The sequence below is a fragment of the Acanthochromis polyacanthus genome, chromosome 20, assembly GCF_021347895.1.
Source record: "Acanthochromis polyacanthus isolate Apoly-LR-REF ecotype Palm Island chromosome 20, KAUST_Apoly_ChrSc, whole genome shotgun sequence".
NCBI classification, from domain to species: domain Eukaryota; kingdom Metazoa; phylum Chordata; class Actinopteri; family Pomacentridae; genus Acanthochromis; species Acanthochromis polyacanthus.
In genome coordinates, this window is record NC_067132.1 from 23,104,189 (window position 1) to 23,125,872 (window position 21,684).

A 21,684-nucleotide genomic window follows, 5' to 3' on the forward strand; every position below is an offset into this window, starting at 1 on the left:
GGATCTCGCTCCACCAGCCTGTAGTGAAGGACTTTGAGCTCCATGCGTGTCAGGCAGGACAGCAGGCTGCCGAGGCCATCACGGCCCCCGAAGCCTAAAGTCAAGGCAGTGAAATGGAGCAGCAGCCGAGGCTGGGAGGTGACCTACTTTATTACGTAACAGCCATCGCCAGGCTGCCGCCGCCCACTGCTCCCACTGACTACCTTCTCTACCGCCACTGGGATTACTGGGGCGGAGGGTGTTCAGGCATAACCGGCTCCACCCCTCCTCATCCTACCCCTCAGCCTGGGGGTCATAAGAAGATCAGGGAGCAGTAAGCCTACCTCCCCACCCCCTTTGTATTCATGCTAATTAAACAACCTATAGCCCCTTCCTACAGAGGTCAGTGCAGCGCAAGCAGCACGGAGGGAAACGCAGGGCTGTGGGGGGTTTAAAAGCATGTTTATATAATGCTGGGGGTGCATGTTATGTATAAGTGTCGCATGTGTGTTGACTTTTGCAGCTCAGCAGTCAATATTGCAGATGCACATGCACACAATTAAGGTCATGCGTCTGCGCGAGGCCACGATAAAAGACCTTTCACATAAAGGACGCCGGCGCTCGTCCTTCAGGGCAGCAAGTTCGGCACTTGTTTGAAATTAAAACGTCACTGAAACACCTCAACTGAAGCACATTTCAGAGTGTCACACACGGCATCGCTCGCGTTTGAGGAAAATCTCACAGGACACCTGAGCTCGCTACGCTTGAAACGCTGCATGTCTGAGTCTGAGCGCCGGTGATGTAATTTTCCCTGGCCTACATAATAATGGCACTGTGGAGACGGCGCGGGCAGATACACACCTAATCTCTGGGAGAACTCGTAGAACTTCTTCAGCTTCCCCACCAAGGGAACCACAGCCGCCCACGCCTGTTCCTGTAACGCCTCATCGCTTGGATTCTGGATCGCCTGGAAGTAAACACAAACAGCCATGAGTCCAAACCTCACAGATAGCAGATTGTGAGTCACGGTATGATCGCATTTTATAGGTAAAAAGTGGGATTTCTTGGAATTCAATCAAATTTTAGGCACTCTTCACTCCAGCTCAACACATTTTACACATCAAAGTCGTATTTTTTATTTTTTTTTACAGGTTTTGGGGTGTACTAGTGTATATGGGAAAAGTCTTTTGTGGCTTTAAGGGAGCTCTGTGAAATCTTATGCATTGTCAGTTGTCAGAGTCGACTACAGGTCTGAAAATGAAACAGGTTTGCAGGTGTGGAGTTAGAAAGAAGAACCAGACGTCTGTAAGCCCGCCGCTCTTGAGGCTGGTGGCTCCCAGACACATTAGCTGCTGCTGCTGGTGGAGCGCTGAACGTAGTGCCAGGTTTTGACAAGGAAGGAGCACAGAATGTAAAAGATGATATCACTGATGCTGCTGCATCAATTTTTTATTTTTACGGTTCATGTCGAGTCTGATAAATTTATAGGAGCAGGGATTGCTAAAGTTCCCTCATCAAGTTCTTTTGGATACAGAAGATGGAAAAAAATCTGTGCTCCTGAAGTTGCCATAAAAGTTGAATATTTCAGGTATTTTTGAGGCTATCTGAGATATCCGACTACTTCTGGTGGCCACAAAACTACATTTACAAATGCTGGAAACCATCTGCAGCTTGATATTAAATGAATTTCACTGGTTAATCTGTAGGTCTGTACTTAAAAAACAGACAGAGGCAAGAAGTAGGAACTGATTTAATACCTATGCAGCCTTACTGAAGGTTATTCAATTAATTTTTTTTATTTTTTTTTAGTTTCAAAAAGAGATCTACTGTATTTTTGAGCCTATTTGAGATATCTGGTGGAAACAAAAATACATTTACAAACACTGGAAACCATTTTCAGGTGGATATTACTCCTTTCTAGCTGTAAACTTCTGTATATATTGTGCAATATTTAATTTTATTACCATTATAATTTTCCTCCCTGTTCCTCTTTCTACAGTTTTACGTTTAATTATTCTCCTCCATATTTCTAGGCTGAATCTGATATTAAATGACTTTCACTGGTTAATCTGTATGTCCACATTTATAAAAACAGACAGAGACAACAAGTAGGAACTGATTTAATAACTATACAACCTCACTGAAGCCTATTCATTAGACTATTTGGTTACAAAAAGAGATCTACTGAATTTTTGAGGCTCAAAATTAATTTTGTTCCTTCTTAGTTTGCATTTATAAGCATTAGAAATCCTCTTCAGCTGGATATTAAATTAATTTCATTGGTTTATTTGTAATTCAGGACTCAAAAAAAGAGACTGGGCAAGAAGTCAGAACTGATTAAATAATTACGTGACCTTACTGAAGCTCATCCATTAGATTTTTGTTGTTCCAAAAGCAGATCTACTGTTATATTCTGTTCATTTTTGAAGCATGGATCATCCAGGAGGACACGTTAAAAAAAAACATTGCAACATATGCTGCAAATTACTAAATTAAAAAATTATAAGGCCATCCGATCCAGTTACAGTCAAACCTACACTATTCCTGCTCATTAACTCGCTCTGTTTGCAGCATCAGAGTGCGCTCCGCTGTCCTTAAGATGCCTTTTCCGCAGCAGGAAAAGGCTGTCTGGTCTTTACTCTGCAGCAGGTCAGTGTGCTGTGTGGATAACAGTATCGGATGCACCTCTCTGATCGCCTGCCCTGCTCCCTTGTAGGCCTGCAGCTCGTCCAGGATCCCCTTGGCGTCCTTCAGCACCACGTCCACCTGCTCCCAAACCTCTCGCTCCGCTTCTGTGGGCTGAGCATCTGCAAGCCACGACAAAAACAACAAGGTCAGCGGGGCGAATCTGATTGGTATGTAATCCATATTCACCCCGGCTCAACATAAAGTAACATACGGCTCGAGGAAATCTATCAAATCCTACGATAACACAGAAAGTTTAATAAGCAACTTCCAATTATGTAAATGAAAGTTCAGTGAAATAATCTCGTCTTCCCACTGCTTCTCATTAAGCTGAGACGCCGCCCACTTTCCTGGCAGAGAGAGGGGAAATAAGGGCGAGATAAGAAGACAAATGGGGAGGGTTTATGCACACCCGCGTAGCTTTGTAACAGCTCTGGGTTGAGTTTTTATTTAGGCTTGCGAGAAGTGGCGGTGCAGAGTTGCAACTCTATGATCCTTTTCCACCACCTGAAGCTACAACACCTTGCCAAGTGTGATGACTGTAACAAACTTCTGCTTCTCTGCATGTGAAATACATAAAACACAGCTCATAACAGCTGCTACCGTCTCCCTGTTGCTTATGGTTTCATTTATTTTAAATTAAAATCATGATCTTTCTTTAATGTGAGCCCTTCTGAGCCGTTTTCCCTCTGAAAACGGTTACAAAGCTGAAAAAAGTGGCTAATTTAGGCAAAACTTCACAATACCGAGCAATGCTGCACGAATGCACTGGTTGGATAGAGAACTGTGATGTTCTTTTAATATAAAAATCACCTAGAAACAGCCTGAACTCTGTGAGAAGCTGTTTTCTCTAAAGGTATGACTGAGTCTCTAGGTTTGCCAAGTGTGAGAATAGTACGGTGCAGGTTCAAGCCGTGCTGAGGGGCCTCGGGCTACACAGCAGCTGAACTTCAGCGCTTTACATTTGAGGAGGGGGGCTCTGCTGCAGCTCTGCCCTGATTGATATTCTGCACACACTCCAGCATGGAAACGGCAGGTTGATGGAAAAGTGCAGCAGCTCCACTGGTAAATTTTGATTCTTTTGCCGCTGGGGGGGAACATCGTGTCAAAAGATAAGTAGAGAGTGGTAAAGAAAGAAAGAAAAAAAAAAAACAGGCTTTAGAGTTTGGGGTTGATAACGCTATGGTAAGATATTCATGTGATCGATATCAGGAGTGGGAGCAATTACTTAAAAAGAAACTCACTTTCAAAATCGAGGAAAAAATTGGGCTCCTGTTCCAGATCTGTGCATGTCAAAACTTTCAGTAGGTTCCCCATGTTATGATACCTGTTGAGGAAAAAGAGACATATCAATAAAAAGGAAGGTACACTGCAAAAACTCAAAAAAGTCTGTGACTCATTTTTAGTCAAAACGTCTCATCTCACTTAAGATAAATTCACTGAACAGGTGACATTTCAGCAAGATGGAGGGACTTGTTTTAAGACATGCAGCTTAAATATCTTAAGTCAAACAATCTTGAAATGATCTTGTTTTGAGTGGATTTTTACAAGAAAACTCAAAAAACGTTTAATACATCTCAGATTAGGACATTACATGAAAGCAAGAATCTATTTTTGAGTGAAAAACTATTTTTTAAAGCATATTTGGCTTATTTTAAAACAGCTAAGCTTGACAATCCTGGTGAAATAAAGCTTAACCCTCCTGTTGTGTTCATTTATGGGCAACAAAAAATATTGTTTCCTTGTCTGAAAAAAATCCAAAAATTCAGCAAAAAAAAAAAAATCTCCAAATTTCTGAAAACTTACAAAACCTTCAGAAAAAAATTCCAATAATTCCTGAAAATTTTCTCTTAAGTTGTATTTAAAAAAAAAAAAGAAGAAGAAGAAAAAAAAGAACATTCTTGCACATATTTAAAAATGAGTAAAAATCTTCCAAAAAAAAAAAATCATAAAAATATCTAAAATGATTACAGATATATCAGTAAAACCATTTTCTCTAATACCATTCACACACACAAAAAAAAAACAACCAAAATCCACCGAATTTTGGTTGATTTTTTTGTGAATGTTCTTAAAGAAACATTTTTACCTTTTCTTTTTTTCCCCCACCAAAAAAAAAAAAAAAACTTTCAAAAACTTCCCAAAAATGTTGAAAATGTGGACATCAGAAGTTTCACTGTGAAAATTATTATTTTTTCCCCACATTTTCAAACTTTAAAACGGGTCAATTTTGACCCGCAGGACGACACGAGGGTTAAAAAAAAGTTTTTCCAGCTCATTTTAAGATCTCAATATTCTAAATATCACATCTTATTTCAAGAAATCTCACCAAGCTATTTTTCATTTGTTCTATTGGCAGATTTTTTTCCCCACTTATTTCAAGGTTAAAGTTCCTTGAAATAAGTTTATTTTTCTTGTTTTGAGAGGGGCATTTTTTCCAGTGCAGTGAGCAGGAGGAGACACGCCGGTGTGTCCGCAGCATCTCTTAATGCTCTGCTTCACTGCTCTGCTGCCTGTTTGGACCCAGAGGTGCCCCAGATGTGCCCGCCGCTCATAGACACCAGCGCTCCCCTCGGACCGCTCTGTTGTGCGTTTCCTGGCTTTTAGCAACCAGATGTCAAAGCAAAAAGCCCCCAAAATACACAAAAAACACGGTTTGATTTCTTTTCCGCCTTGCTAAGCTTCTTGCCAGCATTCGTAAGCATTTACGGACAGTTGCATGCAAAGTAATCCATTCCACCGTCCTCCGCTGGGATATAATCTGTGTTCACGCATGAGGTACGCATTTGTTTGCAGCACAATAATGCATCCAATTAAACATTCATAAAAGAAGCTGTCATGTAAATGTGCGGGGGTAAGACGGTTCTGGTTGTGGAGCTGGTCGTTTCTGCCATGATTTTAAATTCACTTGATCGTCTCTGCAGAATCACAATGTCTTCAGGAAGTGCAGCGTCTTGGTCATAAGAGCTGAAGCATAACATCAATATTTAACATTCCTTAGCCATGCAAGCAGCGACAGTGCATGTGGTCCAGTAAGAACACCTCATAGTTAGGAGTATAGTGTAAGACCGCTGCAATGCAATACAGAGGATTACAGTACTTCACCAGTGACTAATCTGACTATCACATCATCCACTTCTTGCTCTTATTACACATTTTAATCAGAACAACGACCATCACACCTTCCCAGAGCACACAGTGTCTGTGTGATGAATACAACAGAAAACCAAAGGGTATTTAAAGGCACCCTGTGGAGCTTTTAATCACTTTACCTGAGCATGTTTCATCAGAATGAACATTTATGCAACATGTTTTAGTGAGAAACAGTGAATATAAACTTCACTTTGTAAGGAAACTCCACAGGACACCTGCAGCGATTTACATCAAGTTTGTTTGGTCGAGCTTTTTCAGTTTGACTCCAACCAGAAACTACAGGTGTAAAACCAGCCGAGCCTTGGTCCAACGAAACCATGTCGTCTGGATCAGGATCAAACTTAACCACGATTCACATCAGAGTGGAAACGGTTTTTGGATGGTTCAGACCAACTACAGTTAGTTACAGCACACTTTTGTCAGGAAAGTACAGCAGGAATGAGCTGCAGGGCACATGGGGAGACAAAAGTTTTTAACTGAAATGTGGTCAGAAAAATGTTGACACTTTCCAGGTATTTTCTGCGTGGGTGAGAGAGAGTTATTTAACAATATCCTGGATAGCACACAGAGCACTTGACACCGATTGTTCTGTAGAGTAGAGGGAGAAGCAGCCCACGTAGGTTACGATAACAGGATGAAGGTAGAGTTGTGTCAAATTCTAAACCTAATCAAATGCAAGCAGTAAAACAAAAATATGGACAAGGTGTGAAAAGGTCCTAAATTAAAATAACAAAAAAGAGGAGCTAAAACCAGCCAATATACGGCTTTTTGCTTTAAGTGCCTTAAACTATTTAGCAGCCTGAAGAGCCACTTAACAGTTATTGATCCCATTTACCCCTAAAATCTGCTTATGGAACTGCGTGCCATTGGGACAGATCACCCAAATCACAGTATTAATCAGAGCCAGAAACTGTAAAAACAGACAAACATGTGATTCTCAACTTTCTACTGGTCTCTCAACTACTCATTTGTGACGTGCAGTTCCATTAGAAAAAGTCAACAAAGACATGAATAATCTAACCGGATTCTATTAAAACAAAACATACAGTAAGACAGACAGAAAACCCCTGCACTCACTTTGTGACTTGGCTGCTAATAACAGCAACATCACCAAAAAAAATAAATAAAAACCAGGGATTTTTCAGCTGAACTGCAGGCAGTGTTTACATAGAGGAGATAGGAGACAAGTATGGGAATTTGAATTCAATTGAAATGTAAGTGGTGAAATATCTGTAGAATCTGCTTTCACCCCCAGGTACTGGTTCTTGGAAAATGCCGAACCTGTCAATACAAGTTTTTTTTTAACATTTTCGCAAAATAAATCACAAAAATTCAACTTTGGCTTTATGTTTTATGTCATCCTACAACCACTATACTGCACAAAAAGGCATTTTCCACTTCGCTCCACTTGGTAACGGCTGTGCGGCTTCTATGATAGGTGCAGGTCTTTATACCGCAGTGAGAAATGAGCTCACCATGAGTAAAAATGAGACGGCGTATATAAGCCTCAGAAACTGCTTGGAGTTCAGAGTGTTAACCACTAGATGAACGCAGGGGGAGTAGATATGATCCTGCACCAAAACCGAAGCTGTGCACCATGAGGTGAGGCCCATTGACCTAGAAATGACTAACCAACACCAAACCACGTCTGTGCTGCATTAATACAGGGGGCTCATCCTGTAAAAACTCACACTGAAATAGATTTCCCCCACTATTCGGCGTGATCTATGTTGATGGCGGCTCTGCAAATGGCCCATTTCGTGGCAGGTTATTGCTGTAAACGATCTTCAGGTGGATTGTAGGTTAAGAAAGATGAGACTGCTGAGGTTCAGCAGAGATACTAAACCCATACCTTCTTTGCATGCAGCACACAAACATATTGCACATCTGTACTCGATGTACACTTCAGCTACTAGTCATGCAATGAAAAGTGACATTCTCGCACTGCTGACTGCTATGTTGATCCTCCGACTCCTAGAAAGCACGGAGCCGATCTTTCTCGGAAACAGGAGGTCAGATCTGAGGCTGTTTGCGCACAAAAACAGCGACAGGCTCCATCACCCTCAGCGATGAAGAGATGGACAGGATGCACTGTGGGTGGGTGAAAGGCAGGTCAGTGATGAAGTTGGCAGGCAGATGTCATGTGAGATGAGTGACGGGTGAAAAGCCAAAGTGACTGAGCGAGGGCCGGTGGTGACGGGACAAATCATGCCAACGCAGGTGATTCTGGGAGACGGGGAGGTGCTGCGATGGAGCAAAGTACACACTCAGCAGTCAGCAGCAGAGGGTCGGATGGGCTGCTTTTAAAATGCATGAGATGTGTGGAACAGGGAGGGGAGGTTATGTGTATTCTTGAAACTTGAAAACCCAGCAGTGGGTCATGTCCTCATTTTTAAAATATTTGTGATGAGCAGACAATTTTTGCATGACTGAGTGAGAGTTTTGAGTTGGAGTGTACACAGACCGAGTTGACAGCATCTGCCGAGTGAAATTTTGAAGCAAAAAGCTCCTGAAATTCTCTGGTTTCTGCCTCTCGAATGTCAAGATTTTTTTTTGCATTTTAGTCGCTTATGATAGGACTGTTGTGGAGCAAAACAAGACATTTCCCACTGACATTTTAAAGACTAAACAGATAATAGAAGACTAAGAATTATCAGATGAATAAATAAAATATTTGCTAGTTGGAGCCATGCTGACTATTTTAGAATTGCTTTTCTTTGCAAATAATGCAATTTCACTTCAATATATTCATCATCAGATCAAAATCAAGATATTTTTTCTGCAACTGTGCATGAACAGTGTATTTTTTTTACTTTTATCTCCTTCAAAGGCCCCTTTAAAAACTGTGACCACCTGCAAAGACCCACCTGCCTTGTCCAGCCTCGTCTTATAACCCTCCACTAATGTGACCTGAATGTCTGACTGTGCCAACGCTGGCACCTCACGGCCTGTCGGGAAGCAGCACCTGATCCAGCCTCAGAAGGGATGAGGGCTGTCACTGACCTCACCCTGCTGGATGACGCGGGCACTGCCCACCTCCGCCAGGCCTCCTCCGGTCCTCTACTGCCACCTTTCAGCCGCTCGCTGGCTGGGAGTTGGCGGCGGTCTGGACTCGCAGCGCCTCAACGAGGGCACTGGCAGCCTCGTAGGCCCAGCAGTGCTCCCTCGTGCCGTTTGAAATGAGGTCATTTTAAGGACGGGGATTTATGTGGCTGCATTTCAAAGTCCAACTAGAGAACCTTCAAGTGCACCAGAAAAAAACAAAAACAAACGGCAGATTATATTTGTACACTGCAAAAACTCAAAATATTACCAAGTCAGTTTGTCTAATTTTTAGTCAAAATGTCTCATGCCATTTAAGATAAATTCCCTTAACAGGAGACATTTCAGCAAGATGGAGGGACTTGTTTAAAGACAATGCATCTGAATTTTCTTGTTAAGTCAAACGATCTTGAAATTATCTTGTTTTGCATTGAATTTAACAAAAAAAAATCTACATAAGTTTAACCCTTACGTTGTCCTGCGGGTCAAAATTGACCCATTTTAAAAAGTTTGAAAATGTGGGGGGAAAAAAAATCCCAGTGAAACTTCTGATGTCCACATTTTCAACATTTTTGGAGAACTTTAACATTTTTTTGGGGGAAAAAAAGGTTTAAAATTTTTAAGAGCATTCTGTAAAGAAAAAATATTTTTTGTGAATGTTCTTTAAAAAATTAGAAGTTTTATGGATATACATGTAATAATTTTAGATACTTTTAGGATTTTTTTGGGGGAAGATTTTTACCCATTTTTTGAAAATATTTACAAGAATTGTCTTGCCAAATTTGGGGGATTATTTTAAAATAAAACTTAAGGAATTATTGGAGTTTTCTTCCTGAAGGTTTTGCAAATTGGCAGAAATTTGGGGATTATTTTTGCTGAATTTTTGGATTTTTTTCAAACAAGGAAACAATATTTTTTGGTGCCCGTAAATGAGGACAACAGGAGGTTACATGAAAGCAAAAATCGATTTAAGTAAAATATTGCTTTTTTTTTTTTGCATATCTGGCTTATTTTAAGACACCTAAACTTGACAATCCTGGTAAAATATAGCGTTTTCCCAGCTAATTTTAAGATCTCAATATTCTAAACAACATACTTTATTTCAAGAAATCTTACCAAGCCATTTTTCACTTGTTCTATTTGCAGATTTGTTCCACTCATTTCGAGGTTAAAGTTGCTTGAAATAAGTTTTTTTTTTTTGTTGCTTTGAGAGGGGCATTTTTTCCAGTGTACATTTTGCAGCTTTTTTTTTTTTTTTTTAAATGTCAATTTCCCATTTGAAATTCATTCATTTAAGAATTGCATAAACATGAAATTATAAACCAGCTCTGACTCTGCAGCTTATGCGGGCTCGTGACGACGACGGCTCCGGCTTTAAAGAGACGATTTGTCCAACCGAGTGTAGCTGGTTGCTTGGTGATAGTGCAGTGAGAGGCTGGCTGGGGAGGCAGACACTGTATCAAAGATGGGGAACAGACGCCCCCCCCCCCCCCCCCTCCCCTCCCCCTCCCTCGGTGGCTGTACCCAGCAGTGTTGGCATGTCCTGGGCACCGCGACGACAGCCTTGTTGTTGTTTTGAACCCCCCCACTGAGCCATCGCGTGCTCGTAGTGAGGGAGGGAGGGCTGCTTCTAAGGCCAGGGGCAGAATCTGACAAGCCGGAGCCCGCGCAGCTCTCCCATTGGCTGAGAAGATCTACCCAACAGCTCACTGTATCCATGGAGTCAAAAAAAATTTGGTACCATTGAAAACATTGCAGCAGCCAATCGGACGCCAGCTCCGGGTGAAGAGCGAGTACAGTAGTAGTAAGGACTTGAAAGCACATGAATATATTAATACAGATGAAGTAATGCGCCAAAAACAGCAGATTAGTAGGGGAATGAAGTCAACTAGAAGGACGGAGAAATATTTAATTCCAGCACGGAGCACTTGGGGGTTTGATACGATTTGATTTTTTTGTGCAGCTCAGCAAATTTATATCACGATGATAAAATTTTTAACGTAAAAAAATACGAGAGGTGAAGATGCATGTCGTCACTGTAGTGATATAGCAATAAAATATCAAAATGATGGATATGTAACAGCAAAAAAAACAAACAAAAAACCCACGCTCTGAATGTGTTCAGGTTGCAGATGGTGCAGGGAGGTTGAAGCTTATTTGGCAAAGATGACACCAAAACAGTGCCACACCCATGCAGCAGCCTGACCTCTGGATGGCACTGCCTTTTAACGTCTCCCGGCTCCCGTGACTCCCCCTTTAATAAGCGGGCCACGGCTGAAACCGAGCACTGCGGCAGCGTCCTACAAACGCAGCTCGGGGGGCTGATGGCTGGCTGATGTGAGGGGAGGATAGTGCTGACATTCCACTACTCGGCTGCAGCGTGACGATCCACGTGCCCCGCTTGCTTTACTATGGAAGGAAAAACAACGCCCTCCCTTTCCCCCAGCCGCCAGCGTCACGTGGGTTCAGCCGTGGATGGGCTGAGAGCTGGCCTGGGGATGTGTAGAGGGGGGATGGGGCGAGGTAGCTGTGTGTATATGTCTGAAATCATGTGGCTCTGAGAAGGGAAGTGCTTCCTCTCATTTTTATTTAATTTTGCTTGTATACAACATTTAAATAAAATTGCAGCGTCTGTGAGGATGCGTGTTTGGTATTATTGCGTGTGTGGAAGGGGAGGGATTTGAAGCGTCACACTGCGGCAGAGGCGGGCAGATCCAGGCGGCTTTAAACTTGACCTAGATTCCCCGGGTGACACGCCACATCGCATTAGCCCACTCGGCCAGAGCTGGACCCGCCGGAGCTCGCTGACGCTGGCCTGATTCGACAGGCAGAAAATGGGGGAGCACTTCCCCAAATGGGTGCCTGCATGCACCTCCCACCTCCTCTTCCTCCCCCACTCCACCCCCCCCCCCCCCATCTCTTGAATCCTCCCCAGCTGACTAAAAATGGCTTAAGGGGGGTGGGATGCATGGCGACAAGGAAAGGGAGGGTCTAGCATTTGTTTATGGGGGTGAACCTGATTACCTCGTGGCCACGCCTCTGTATTGTTGCGCCCGGTAAACATCAGCTAATACCCCCCTCACCCAGATTCGGGCAAAAATAATAAACCTACAGGAAGACCGGATCATGACGGCAACGCTGGAGGTGACATCCAGATATCAGCTGTCTGATCTTACAACTACACAGAAAGCTAAAAATACCCTAAAAACAACTGCGATGAACCCAATCACCGGCAAAAAGCAACACATGAAGCTGCCGGTTCGTCCAGAGAAGCACATCAGAGAGGAGGATGAAAGCGGGAGCGCCTCATCCTCGGCTAAGCTCCTCTCCTTTTGGACGGCACCTGATGAAAGTTGGAAACCATGGCAACAGGCGCATACACAAGAGTCAGCTAAAACGCTGGCTCCATTGAAATGGAGCTGTGTGGAGAGGCTCTTAGCGCCGCTCCTCAGTCACACCAACACAACACTTTACGCCATCAAAAACACACACAGAGGGAGACGCTGACAGCCTGAATGGTGTTAATTTCAGATCAATGCGTTTGACTGATAAAAAGGCTGCGAGTAGACCTCCACGCCTCCGCCACATGGACCCGAGTGATCATATTCACTAAAAAAAGGCTGGAAATACTTATTAAAGGATGCGTCTAAAGAGTTCAAAGAGCCGTTTGTATGAACTTTGAGGCAAATTTTGATTCCCCGCTCTCTGTGCTGAACATCTGCCTCAGAAGGAAGCCCACCCCACCCCGCCCTGCCCTTGAGAGTCCTCTGACTCCTTCCTGGGATGTGTTAGGAAATCATTAAGGGGGGCATATTGACTCACTGTTGTTGGTCAAAGCAGTGCCTCCCTCGGGGCAGCTGCCTCCTAAATCCATTCACACACAGATCCTCCATTCTCCTGCAGAAACAGCCCCGAACCATCATTACTTGGCTGACCTTCTGCCTGAATGTGATTCACCAATGTCACTGCATCTTTACATCTCACTTTGTTTGTACAGTGAGCGTTCAGGAGCAGACCGGTTTGCATTAGCAGACGTAAAGCTAAATTAAACCTCAATTTTTAAAAAAAACAAAAAACAAAAACTGTGCAGCATCATGTTAAATATTATTTTCCCTAACAGAATTTTGGGTGGGGCACAGAGGAGGTTTTTTGGAGGGGATGATGAGCGTCAGATTGACGAGTGCCGGCGTTTTCTTTCAGCAGGAGGCGAGTGCCATCTGGAGGGTGAAATCAGCTGTGCACAGGAGGCGGGAATGATGGGAAGACCACTCCCAAAGCTCATACCGGCACATGCTGGCTTCATGGACGCCTAAATTTAGTAACACACATGACTGATGATAACATTCACAATAAACCGATTCTTTAGGAGACTGTCACAAAAGAATATAAACCTCTAACTTGTGTTTCATGACATTTTACTGTTATGAGGAGAAGCACTGATCCAAGAGCTCCATCCAGTGTTTATGTGCAGCCATTTCAGGCTCACACATTATTAACCCTCCTGTTGTCCTTGTTTACAGGCAAAAAAAAAAAAAAAAAAAAAAAATATGTTTCCTTGTGTGAAAAAAAAAATCCAAAAATTCAGCAAAAAAAATCCCCCAAATTTCTGAAAATTTGTGAAATCTTGAGGAAGAAAGTTCCAATAGTTCTTTAAGTTTCCTGGTAAAGTTTTATTTTTTAAAAAAATCCCCCAAATTCAGGAAGAAAATTCTTGGAAATATTTTTAAAAAATGAGAAAAAAATCTTCCAAAAAAAAAAAAAAATCCTAAAAATATCTAAAGTGATTACATATATAAACTAATATTCTCTTAAGAACATTCACATGAAAATCAACCAAAATCCAGCGAATTTCACTAGATTTTGGTTGATTTCTATGTGAATATTCTTAACATCTTTAACATTTCCTTTTTTCCCCGACCAAAAAATGTTCAAAAATTTCCCAAAAATGTTGAAAATGTGGACATGAGATGTTTCACTGTGAAAAAATATTTTTTTTCTACATTTTCAAACTTTAAACTGGATCAATTTTGACCCGCAGGACAATACGAAGGATAAAAAAGGCATTTCTGCATGCAAAGTCTTCATTCTACGTTTTAAACTAGTCTGCCAGGCATTAAGTTTTTCCAGGCTGCACAGGAATGGCAGCGGCCTCCTCAAGGAAACCTGTACAGGAAGTTACACGGTGTCAACCCTCCAGTGGCATAAATAATAGATAAGCGAGGAGAGGCCGGGAGCTTTTAGCTGGCATAACAAACCACTCTACATATTACACCCACTCAGACATATCATCTCAAATTACCTACTCAGAGGGTGGGGTGGCGAGCGTCTTCCATATGCCGAGTCACTGACAGTTCATGTAGGGAAAGACACGTGATGCTTTTATAATGTCTTCTAATGAGTTATTTTATAAAAAGATCAAAATGATACTTTTTCTCTCTACTAAACCACAATTTAAGTGGAATCGAGGTTACAAAAACTCTATTTTCTGCTTCATTTAGACAGTTAAAGCAGTACAAGGCTTCACCAGCTGAGGGCAGTATGAACCCAGTTATGACAGACGAGAAAAGCTTCACCTCAAGCTACTTTACCACACCTCCCCCTGGCTTACCATGGCTAATCCACTCTGTTTCTATTCACACAAAACTCAGGCTGCTGCATTAACACGGCCCCTTTCTCCATGTATAATGCAACACGTACACTGCTCCCCTGTACCGCCACAGGGCCGCGCGCTAACGAAAATAGCATGCCATTCAGGCTATTTTAGTGAATGGATTCGAGTTTAACCAAAGCAGCACTGCATGAACCTACACACACACACACACCGCAGGTCTCACTTGGGGATACGCTGACTTGGTGATCCTATATATGAACCACCTGAGGCTGAGCTGTCAAAAACCGGAGCAGCATTCCAGCACCGGGGCTCAGCCAATCGAATGATAGCTGTGCGTCATGGTAACAATCTCCAAGGAGACGCGGAGGAAAATACAACGGGGATGGGCAGACGTGCGAGCAGGAGGAAATGATGAGATGTTTAATGGGGTGAGGTGCAGAGAGACGACCTGGGAGCTAAAAATTGTTCCTAGAGTACGAGCCTGCAGCAGTCTGGTTTAAAATCAGGAGGTCATCTGAGAGTGTAAATCCACTAAAAGAAGGTTAAAACCACAAAGTAACCGATTAGTACACAAAATGAAAAACATGTAACGTGACTGTACATGTTGGATCTGGCAGCTTGTCGTGTGAGCGGTGACCCTGTGCCCTGTAGTTACATAAACACGCCGGCCTTGAAGGGGAACAGGAAGCCGGGAGCACCTGCATTACTCAATTCCTTTTTATGGCCCACAATGCACTTCATTTCCTAAGCCAGCATTACACATACACCCACAGCACGGCACATTAAGACTATAATAGGCATAGATGCACCACAGGCAGTCTTACAAAATGACATGTCGGTATCTGTGCACACGAGCTGCTAATACAGTCCTAAAACTCACCTGCTGATCACGTTTAAACCTCAATAAGACATGTCAATAAAGCAGGTGGTAATTTTGTTAACAAAAGTAATTACAGGAGGAGAAAGTATGTGAAAGTTCTTCCGTCATCTGACCAAAAGCAAGAGACTGAAGTGTACAGCAAGAGGAGGAACTGTCAGGATTCAGAATTAAAACAGGACCTTTATAGTTTTTAGTTATTTTAGTTCAGGGTTCACATTCAACCCAGTTTCATCTCAAGTGAGCCGGACCAGTAAAATCAGACCCTTTACATAAGCCTTTTTGTTTCAGTGCAAAAAGCACATTCTGAAAATATTAATTTTTAAGGAATTATCTTTCTACAAAACATAAGTTCAATTTTAGCATTTTTATGCCTCAGTTTATCATTTACTCATGACAACATACAGGTTACAGCTTCTACAAAGGAACAAAACATTTACCAGTAGTCACAGATATCTGGAACTGAATAATCTAGTATTTTACTCGATCAAAACAACAAAAGTCAGATTAAAAAAAAAGAAAGAAAAAAACTACAAAAACAAGACAATATTACAAAAACGTCACACAAAATGACAAAAACGAGACACAAAAAGACAAAAACATGAGACAAATGACATGAAATAAAACAAAAACGAAACAATTAGAGAGCATGTACACACACCCCTAAAATCTAACATATGTCTATTTTTCAAATCAGATCAGAAACTAAATGAGCTGCATTCTCTAAGCTCTTAACTAAAACTGCTGAAAATGACAGTGCAATAAATGCAAAATACAACTTTTGTTTGTGATGTCAGCCAAACTTTGCAATAAAAGCAATCGAGACAGCAGTTATCTGTTTCTTCCTCCCACTTCTACTGAGCACACATTAGTGTGGAAAACACGACCAGCGGAAAGAAAGCAAAATGACTGACTGACTCAACTGCCACTTAAGGGAAATGTCTCCATTCATTTATTCCTACAATGTGCACCAAACCGGTTTGAAACAGTGGGGAAAAACACGGACACACCACCGTGAGGGACATGCAGTATTACGACATTCTCAACAACTTTCTCTTCAAGCGCTGCAGCCAATTCAAATTAGGGGAGATAAGAGTTTCAGCCTCGAACAGACAAGAACAGACGTGTAAACAAATAACAGCAGATAAAAACCGGAAGAGTAAAAATACCCAAAAGGTCAAACTTTGCATTGATGGATAAAAATGCAAATGTTTAACATGTGGACTTGGGAGAAGGAATTTGAGGAAAGAGTCCCGTTTTTTGAGTATATGTACAGTCAAAAGACAATTTGTCACAGCTCGTATGAAGTTTTGGCAGTTTGAATTCTCTGTAGTGGAAATTTCCATCTGAGCATTTCCTCAGACTGTGTTTCTGTGTTGATCTGCACAACACAAAGACACAATATTACACTACACACCACACAACTTCATTTCAAAACTAACTGCTACTGCTGAAATCTCAACCCCTTGATAACTGAATTTATTTACAACTAAATTAAAAACTTTGTGTGTTTTTGCTTCCCAGCTGATGCTACAAATACACATAGAACAGGTAAGTAATAATTATAACAGACCTATAATAATTACGTTCCACTCTGGCCGGTCCTACGAGAAACCAGTGCTTGTAAAAGGTTCCTAGGTACGTATTGAATATGCACAAACCGGCATTGAGGGAATGGATACGCCATCTTTGCTGCAGTCTAAAGTGGTATGTTGCAAATTCACAACAATAGGGTTAAACCAGCTCTGGGTGAACTTGGATGTATTCCTGCACCAAACAAATACTGTAAATTTCATCCACTGTCACTTACAAATACACTGGAGCAGAGACTCCTTCACAGTCAGAGTGCTGAGCAGTGATAAATAGGTCAACGTACATATAATATTGACGAACAGAAAAGGTGCAGCTACAGGTGTGACTTGGTATGAGGTCTTACCAGCGATGGAGATGTGTGACTGGCAGTCAGGAGCAGGGAGGCCCGGCCTGGCAGGTGGCCCCGGGTCACAGTCCTCCAGCAGAGGTCAGCCTCTGGAACACATGACGACTAAGTCTTAATGACAAATTAGGACTGAAAACACCAACATTTATTCGTCAGACAAAACCCAACTGAGCCTCTTAACACTCGTGTCGGATCGACCCATTTTAAAGTTTAAAAATGTGGGAAAAATATATATTTTCACAGTGAAACTTCTAATGTCCACATTTTCAACATTTTTGGGAAATCATTGAACATTTTTTGGTGGGAAAAAAGTTAATGTTTCTTAAGAACATTCACATTAAAAAAAAAAAAAAAAAAATCCAGCGAATTTCCCTGGATTTTAGTTGATTTTTATGTAAATGTTCCTAAAGAAAATATTAGAAGTTTAACTGATATATATGTAATCACTTTAGATATTTTTAGGATTTTTTGGAAGATTTTTATTTATTTTTTTGAAAATATTTACAAGAATTTTCTTGCCACATTTGGGGGATTTTTTAAAATAAAACTTTTAAGAGAAACTTTTAAGGAATTATTGGAATTTTCTTTCTGAAGGTTTTGCAAATTTTCAGAAATTTGGGGACTTTTTGCTGAATTTTTGGATTTTTTTCAGACGAGAAAACTCTTTTTTGCTGCTCGTAAATGAAGACAACAGGAGGGTTAAACACACAAATTCGCTACAATCCCTGAGCGACTACTTTTGTGCATTTTCAGCAGAGAAAACGACACTTTACAACACTACTGATGCACACTTCACACACTGGTAACCACCATTACAAAAGACTGCATTACATCTTGGTTCCCCTTCAGTTAAACACCCTAAAAATCACACAAAACAGAGATAAAACATTATCAGAGAGGCTGCAGATCCATGTCAAATGTGCATTAGCAGGGTTGTTCCTTTGTCCTACAGTATCCACCTTGTGAAATATGGACTAATTGCAGTTTAAAAAAAAAAAAGCAAAGAAGGCATGGAACAAACAGAGTCACATAAAAAGCACACCACTTCCTATTGTGTAATACTTCCTCTGATTCAGTTCAGGTTTTCTACAAGGCTCCCTGCTTCCTCCTGTAAGAGAACGCTAAGACACAATTGCCTCAGTCTGGCTCATGAAATAAACAACCGGCTGAGGCTGCCAACTAAACATGTAGTTTACCAGAGATGAAAAACAAAGTTGAAATATTTAGGACTTAGTTTCTGTCTCAGATAAGACAACAGTCATTTAACAAGTCTCGGTTTTAAGATTCAACACAGTGTCGACAAGCCACAAGCTCTGCCCTGATCGAGAGTACGAGCTCAGTAGACTGTGGAACCATTACGACCACAGCACTTCTCTCCTCGCCAGCCTGCATACAAATGCACCGCGGTAGCAGCAGCGTCGGTCATGCATGAATGTGATCAGACTTCAAACCCTGAAACTTCAGAATCACCGGAGCAGTGAGAGTCCAACATGATGGAGTAAGACGCTGTGAAAAGAGCAAGCTACATGCTTAAAGGCGAGAGGAAAACTAGACGCTGAAATCGGAGAAACATCCTTCTGAATGTGACAAATGAGGGCGTGACAGCTTCTGTTCTTATCCCTCCGTCTTACAGAGGCATGTAGACGATCCATGACTTGTTCCAAATCCGAAAGGGCTGACATGACACAGGTGACATCTGTGGCAGGGCATCATGGGAGTCAGCTATGCATCACGCCGACAGCTGAGGGCCACGACATGCGGCCAAATCAGAGGTTGACTAAGCAAATAAGGTCACGGAGGTTACAGTCATGCCTGCAGTTTGTGGAGCAGTATGTTAGTGTTTCAGACTCATTTTCCTCCTTCAAGATTGTTTTTGTTAGAAACAGGAATAATATTTTGCTCCTGTAATTTCTTGGCTGTAGGCTTAAAAAGATGGAAAAGTTGAAAAACGCTGTCAGTCAGCCGTGGTTGTTTTAATCTTTTACATGTTCCCGTACAGGGCTGCATGGTGGTCAGCATCACTAGTTTGCTTCCCAGCATCTTTCTGCATGGAGTTTGCGTGTTCTCCCTGTGCATGAGTGGACAGGTCACCAGTCTGTCACAGGGCTACACATACAAACAATCACACCTACAGACAATTTAGCATGTCAGCATGTCTTTGGACTGTGGGAGGAAGCCGGAATAGAAATCAAACTCTCAAAAGTTAAATATAGCCAAAGACCAGCAGTCACACATGAGCTTTGCACAAATAAAATATATATAGGCAAAACTGTCTGCAAGCATTCAACGCCACCTCTAAGCACTAGTTTATACAGTTTTTAGTGCAATGGAAACCCATCGATTGGTACCAAAAAAGTGCAGCCAATACAGCCATCAATGCAAAAGACGATTCAGAGAATTAGCACAGAATAGTGGCATGGTCTGTTCACTTAAGAGCCTGCAGTCATGTTGGCGGCTCTGAAAACCTGAATGCACCATGGCACAGCTTTGAATGCTAACACCAGCAGAGCTAGCATGCAGATTTTAGCACGCGTTGTCATCATGTTCATCATATCAGTAGCTAGCATGCTAACACAAGTCACAGCTGATTGGAATGGCATTGGTTTGGTTAACATGCTGAACACAAGGGAGCAATTTCCATGGAAGTTCATCAAAACATTTCACTCTAAACCTGATGTACAAGATGGTTTAAAACACACAACCATCAGAAAAGCCAAAAATTGATGGAGTTAACCATCAAATAATATTTGTAGGTGACTAGGCAGGCTATAAATGGTCAAAACACACCAAAAAAAACCAACCCATACCTGCTAGTAGATCCTCACAGGATTGTCTGGATCAATATGGTTTGACCACAAGCACAAAGCTTTAAGGCTGCGTGGCAAGAAAACAAACGTAACTGTGCTGAAGAGATTGTTGTTTCTGTACAAAAAAAGTCTCCACAATCCAGTAAATAGTGAATATTTCTCTCTGAATATAAATGGTGAGCCAGTCGGTCAAGTAGGACTGAACAATGTGGGGAAAATATCTAACTGCAATAATTCTGACAGATAATGTGACTATGATTGGATCAAATATACCTTTTAAACCAAGATTCAGTTCAACATTAACTTTCCAACAGATTTAAAATGTAATGGAGCATTAGATCATGAGATACAATCAAAAAGAGACTGTCACACAAGGAGGATGGCATGAATTTGTCAAACTACTGACATCAGTTTAAACTCTGGGTCAGACAACCCACATAACACGTGTCCTAAACCGGAACCTCCGGGATTTGATGATTGCATTATTTCAAATGACATTGAAATCAATACATTTTTCAGCCCTAAAGTCAAACTACTGGTGCAGTTAAAAGGTCAAGCAACTGGGTAGATGCTTTTTGTGCTTTCAACAGCTAATAAGGCTAGCTGGGTTCTCCATCTTGTCTAAAATTCCTCTCCAGATTCTGCTCTAAATCTTTAATTAAACTGGTAACTAGACTGCAGCAAATGGCTTCAAACCATCCTCCTGCTTTTGAGGTTTATGGCTCATCCTGTATATGTAGGACTACTGCCATCCAGCTCAGTGCTGCTGCAGGCAAAGACCCGCATGATGAGATCATTCAGAAGTGGCTGTATGTGTGCGTTTGTGTGCAGTGATTCAACTTTGCTCATCCCTTCAAGCAACAATTAAACCCAGGATATTGGAGGAAACGCACAGCGCTGTTGACCAGAGTCACAGTTGGCTGTGGGGGTTCAGAGTTTGGCGTTTGTTGCCTCAGAGGCATCTACTCAATACGTGAGAAGTTCTTTATCCAAACAAAGACTTGAAAGAAGTCATTCAAGTGAATACCAACTCAGGGGAGGGCATGAGTAATGTAAAGACTTGAGAAATCTGCAAATCACAAAACTTCAGAAAAAACAGAAGTACGCTCCGAATGCTTGTGTTGAGCAGTTCTATTTTTATTCCTGTAGGATGAGAGGCAATATAACGGCACTAAAAGCAACTAACAGGGTCGTAAATTAAAATCTAAATCCGTGCTCTCGCAGTTTGCAGGAGCAATAAGTTAACATAGCATGTACACTTGTTGGGTTTCAATTTGCTCCACCACATGAAGGGCTCAGTAAATGTGGGCCAACATGTGTGGCCCTGCTGCCGACTGCATGTGCAACAAACAGCAAAACGTGCTGAATGTGACTGTGGAGCAGGCCATGAGCTGATCAATGGGATCTACATGTGGAGCATGTCCAGTTGTCATGCACACGGATAAAGGCACATGTTCATACGAGTCTTGTGAGCCGTGAACGAGTATGTTGAAAGATACTGAAACATTTGATTGCAACCGTTTTACCTGATTTTATTTTAATTATTTATTTTTATCTTATTTTATTTACCAGCGATTATTTGGTACTTGTT

The 21,684-nt window shown here is 41.7% G+C and overlaps 1 protein-coding gene across 1 annotated transcript in view; it reads right to left on the reverse strand.

Moving 5' to 3' along the window:
- Positions 1–21,684, reverse strand: part of fam49bb (family with sequence similarity 49 member Bb) — a 50,095-nt gene that overhangs the window by 16,294 nt on the left and 12,117 nt on the right. Inside the window, exons 2-5 of the mRNA XM_051940492.1 lie at positions 17,284–17,375; positions 3,909–3,991; positions 2,665–2,786; positions 841–946 (exon numbers count right to left, since the gene is read on the reverse strand). Coding sequence (XP_051796452.1) covers positions 841–946; positions 2,665–2,786; positions 3,909–3,981 — 301 coding nt within the window. The 5' untranslated portion in view covers positions 3,982–3,991; positions 17,284–17,375. The remainder of the gene's footprint in view (positions 1–840; positions 947–2,664; positions 2,787–3,908; positions 3,992–17,283; positions 17,376–21,684) is intronic.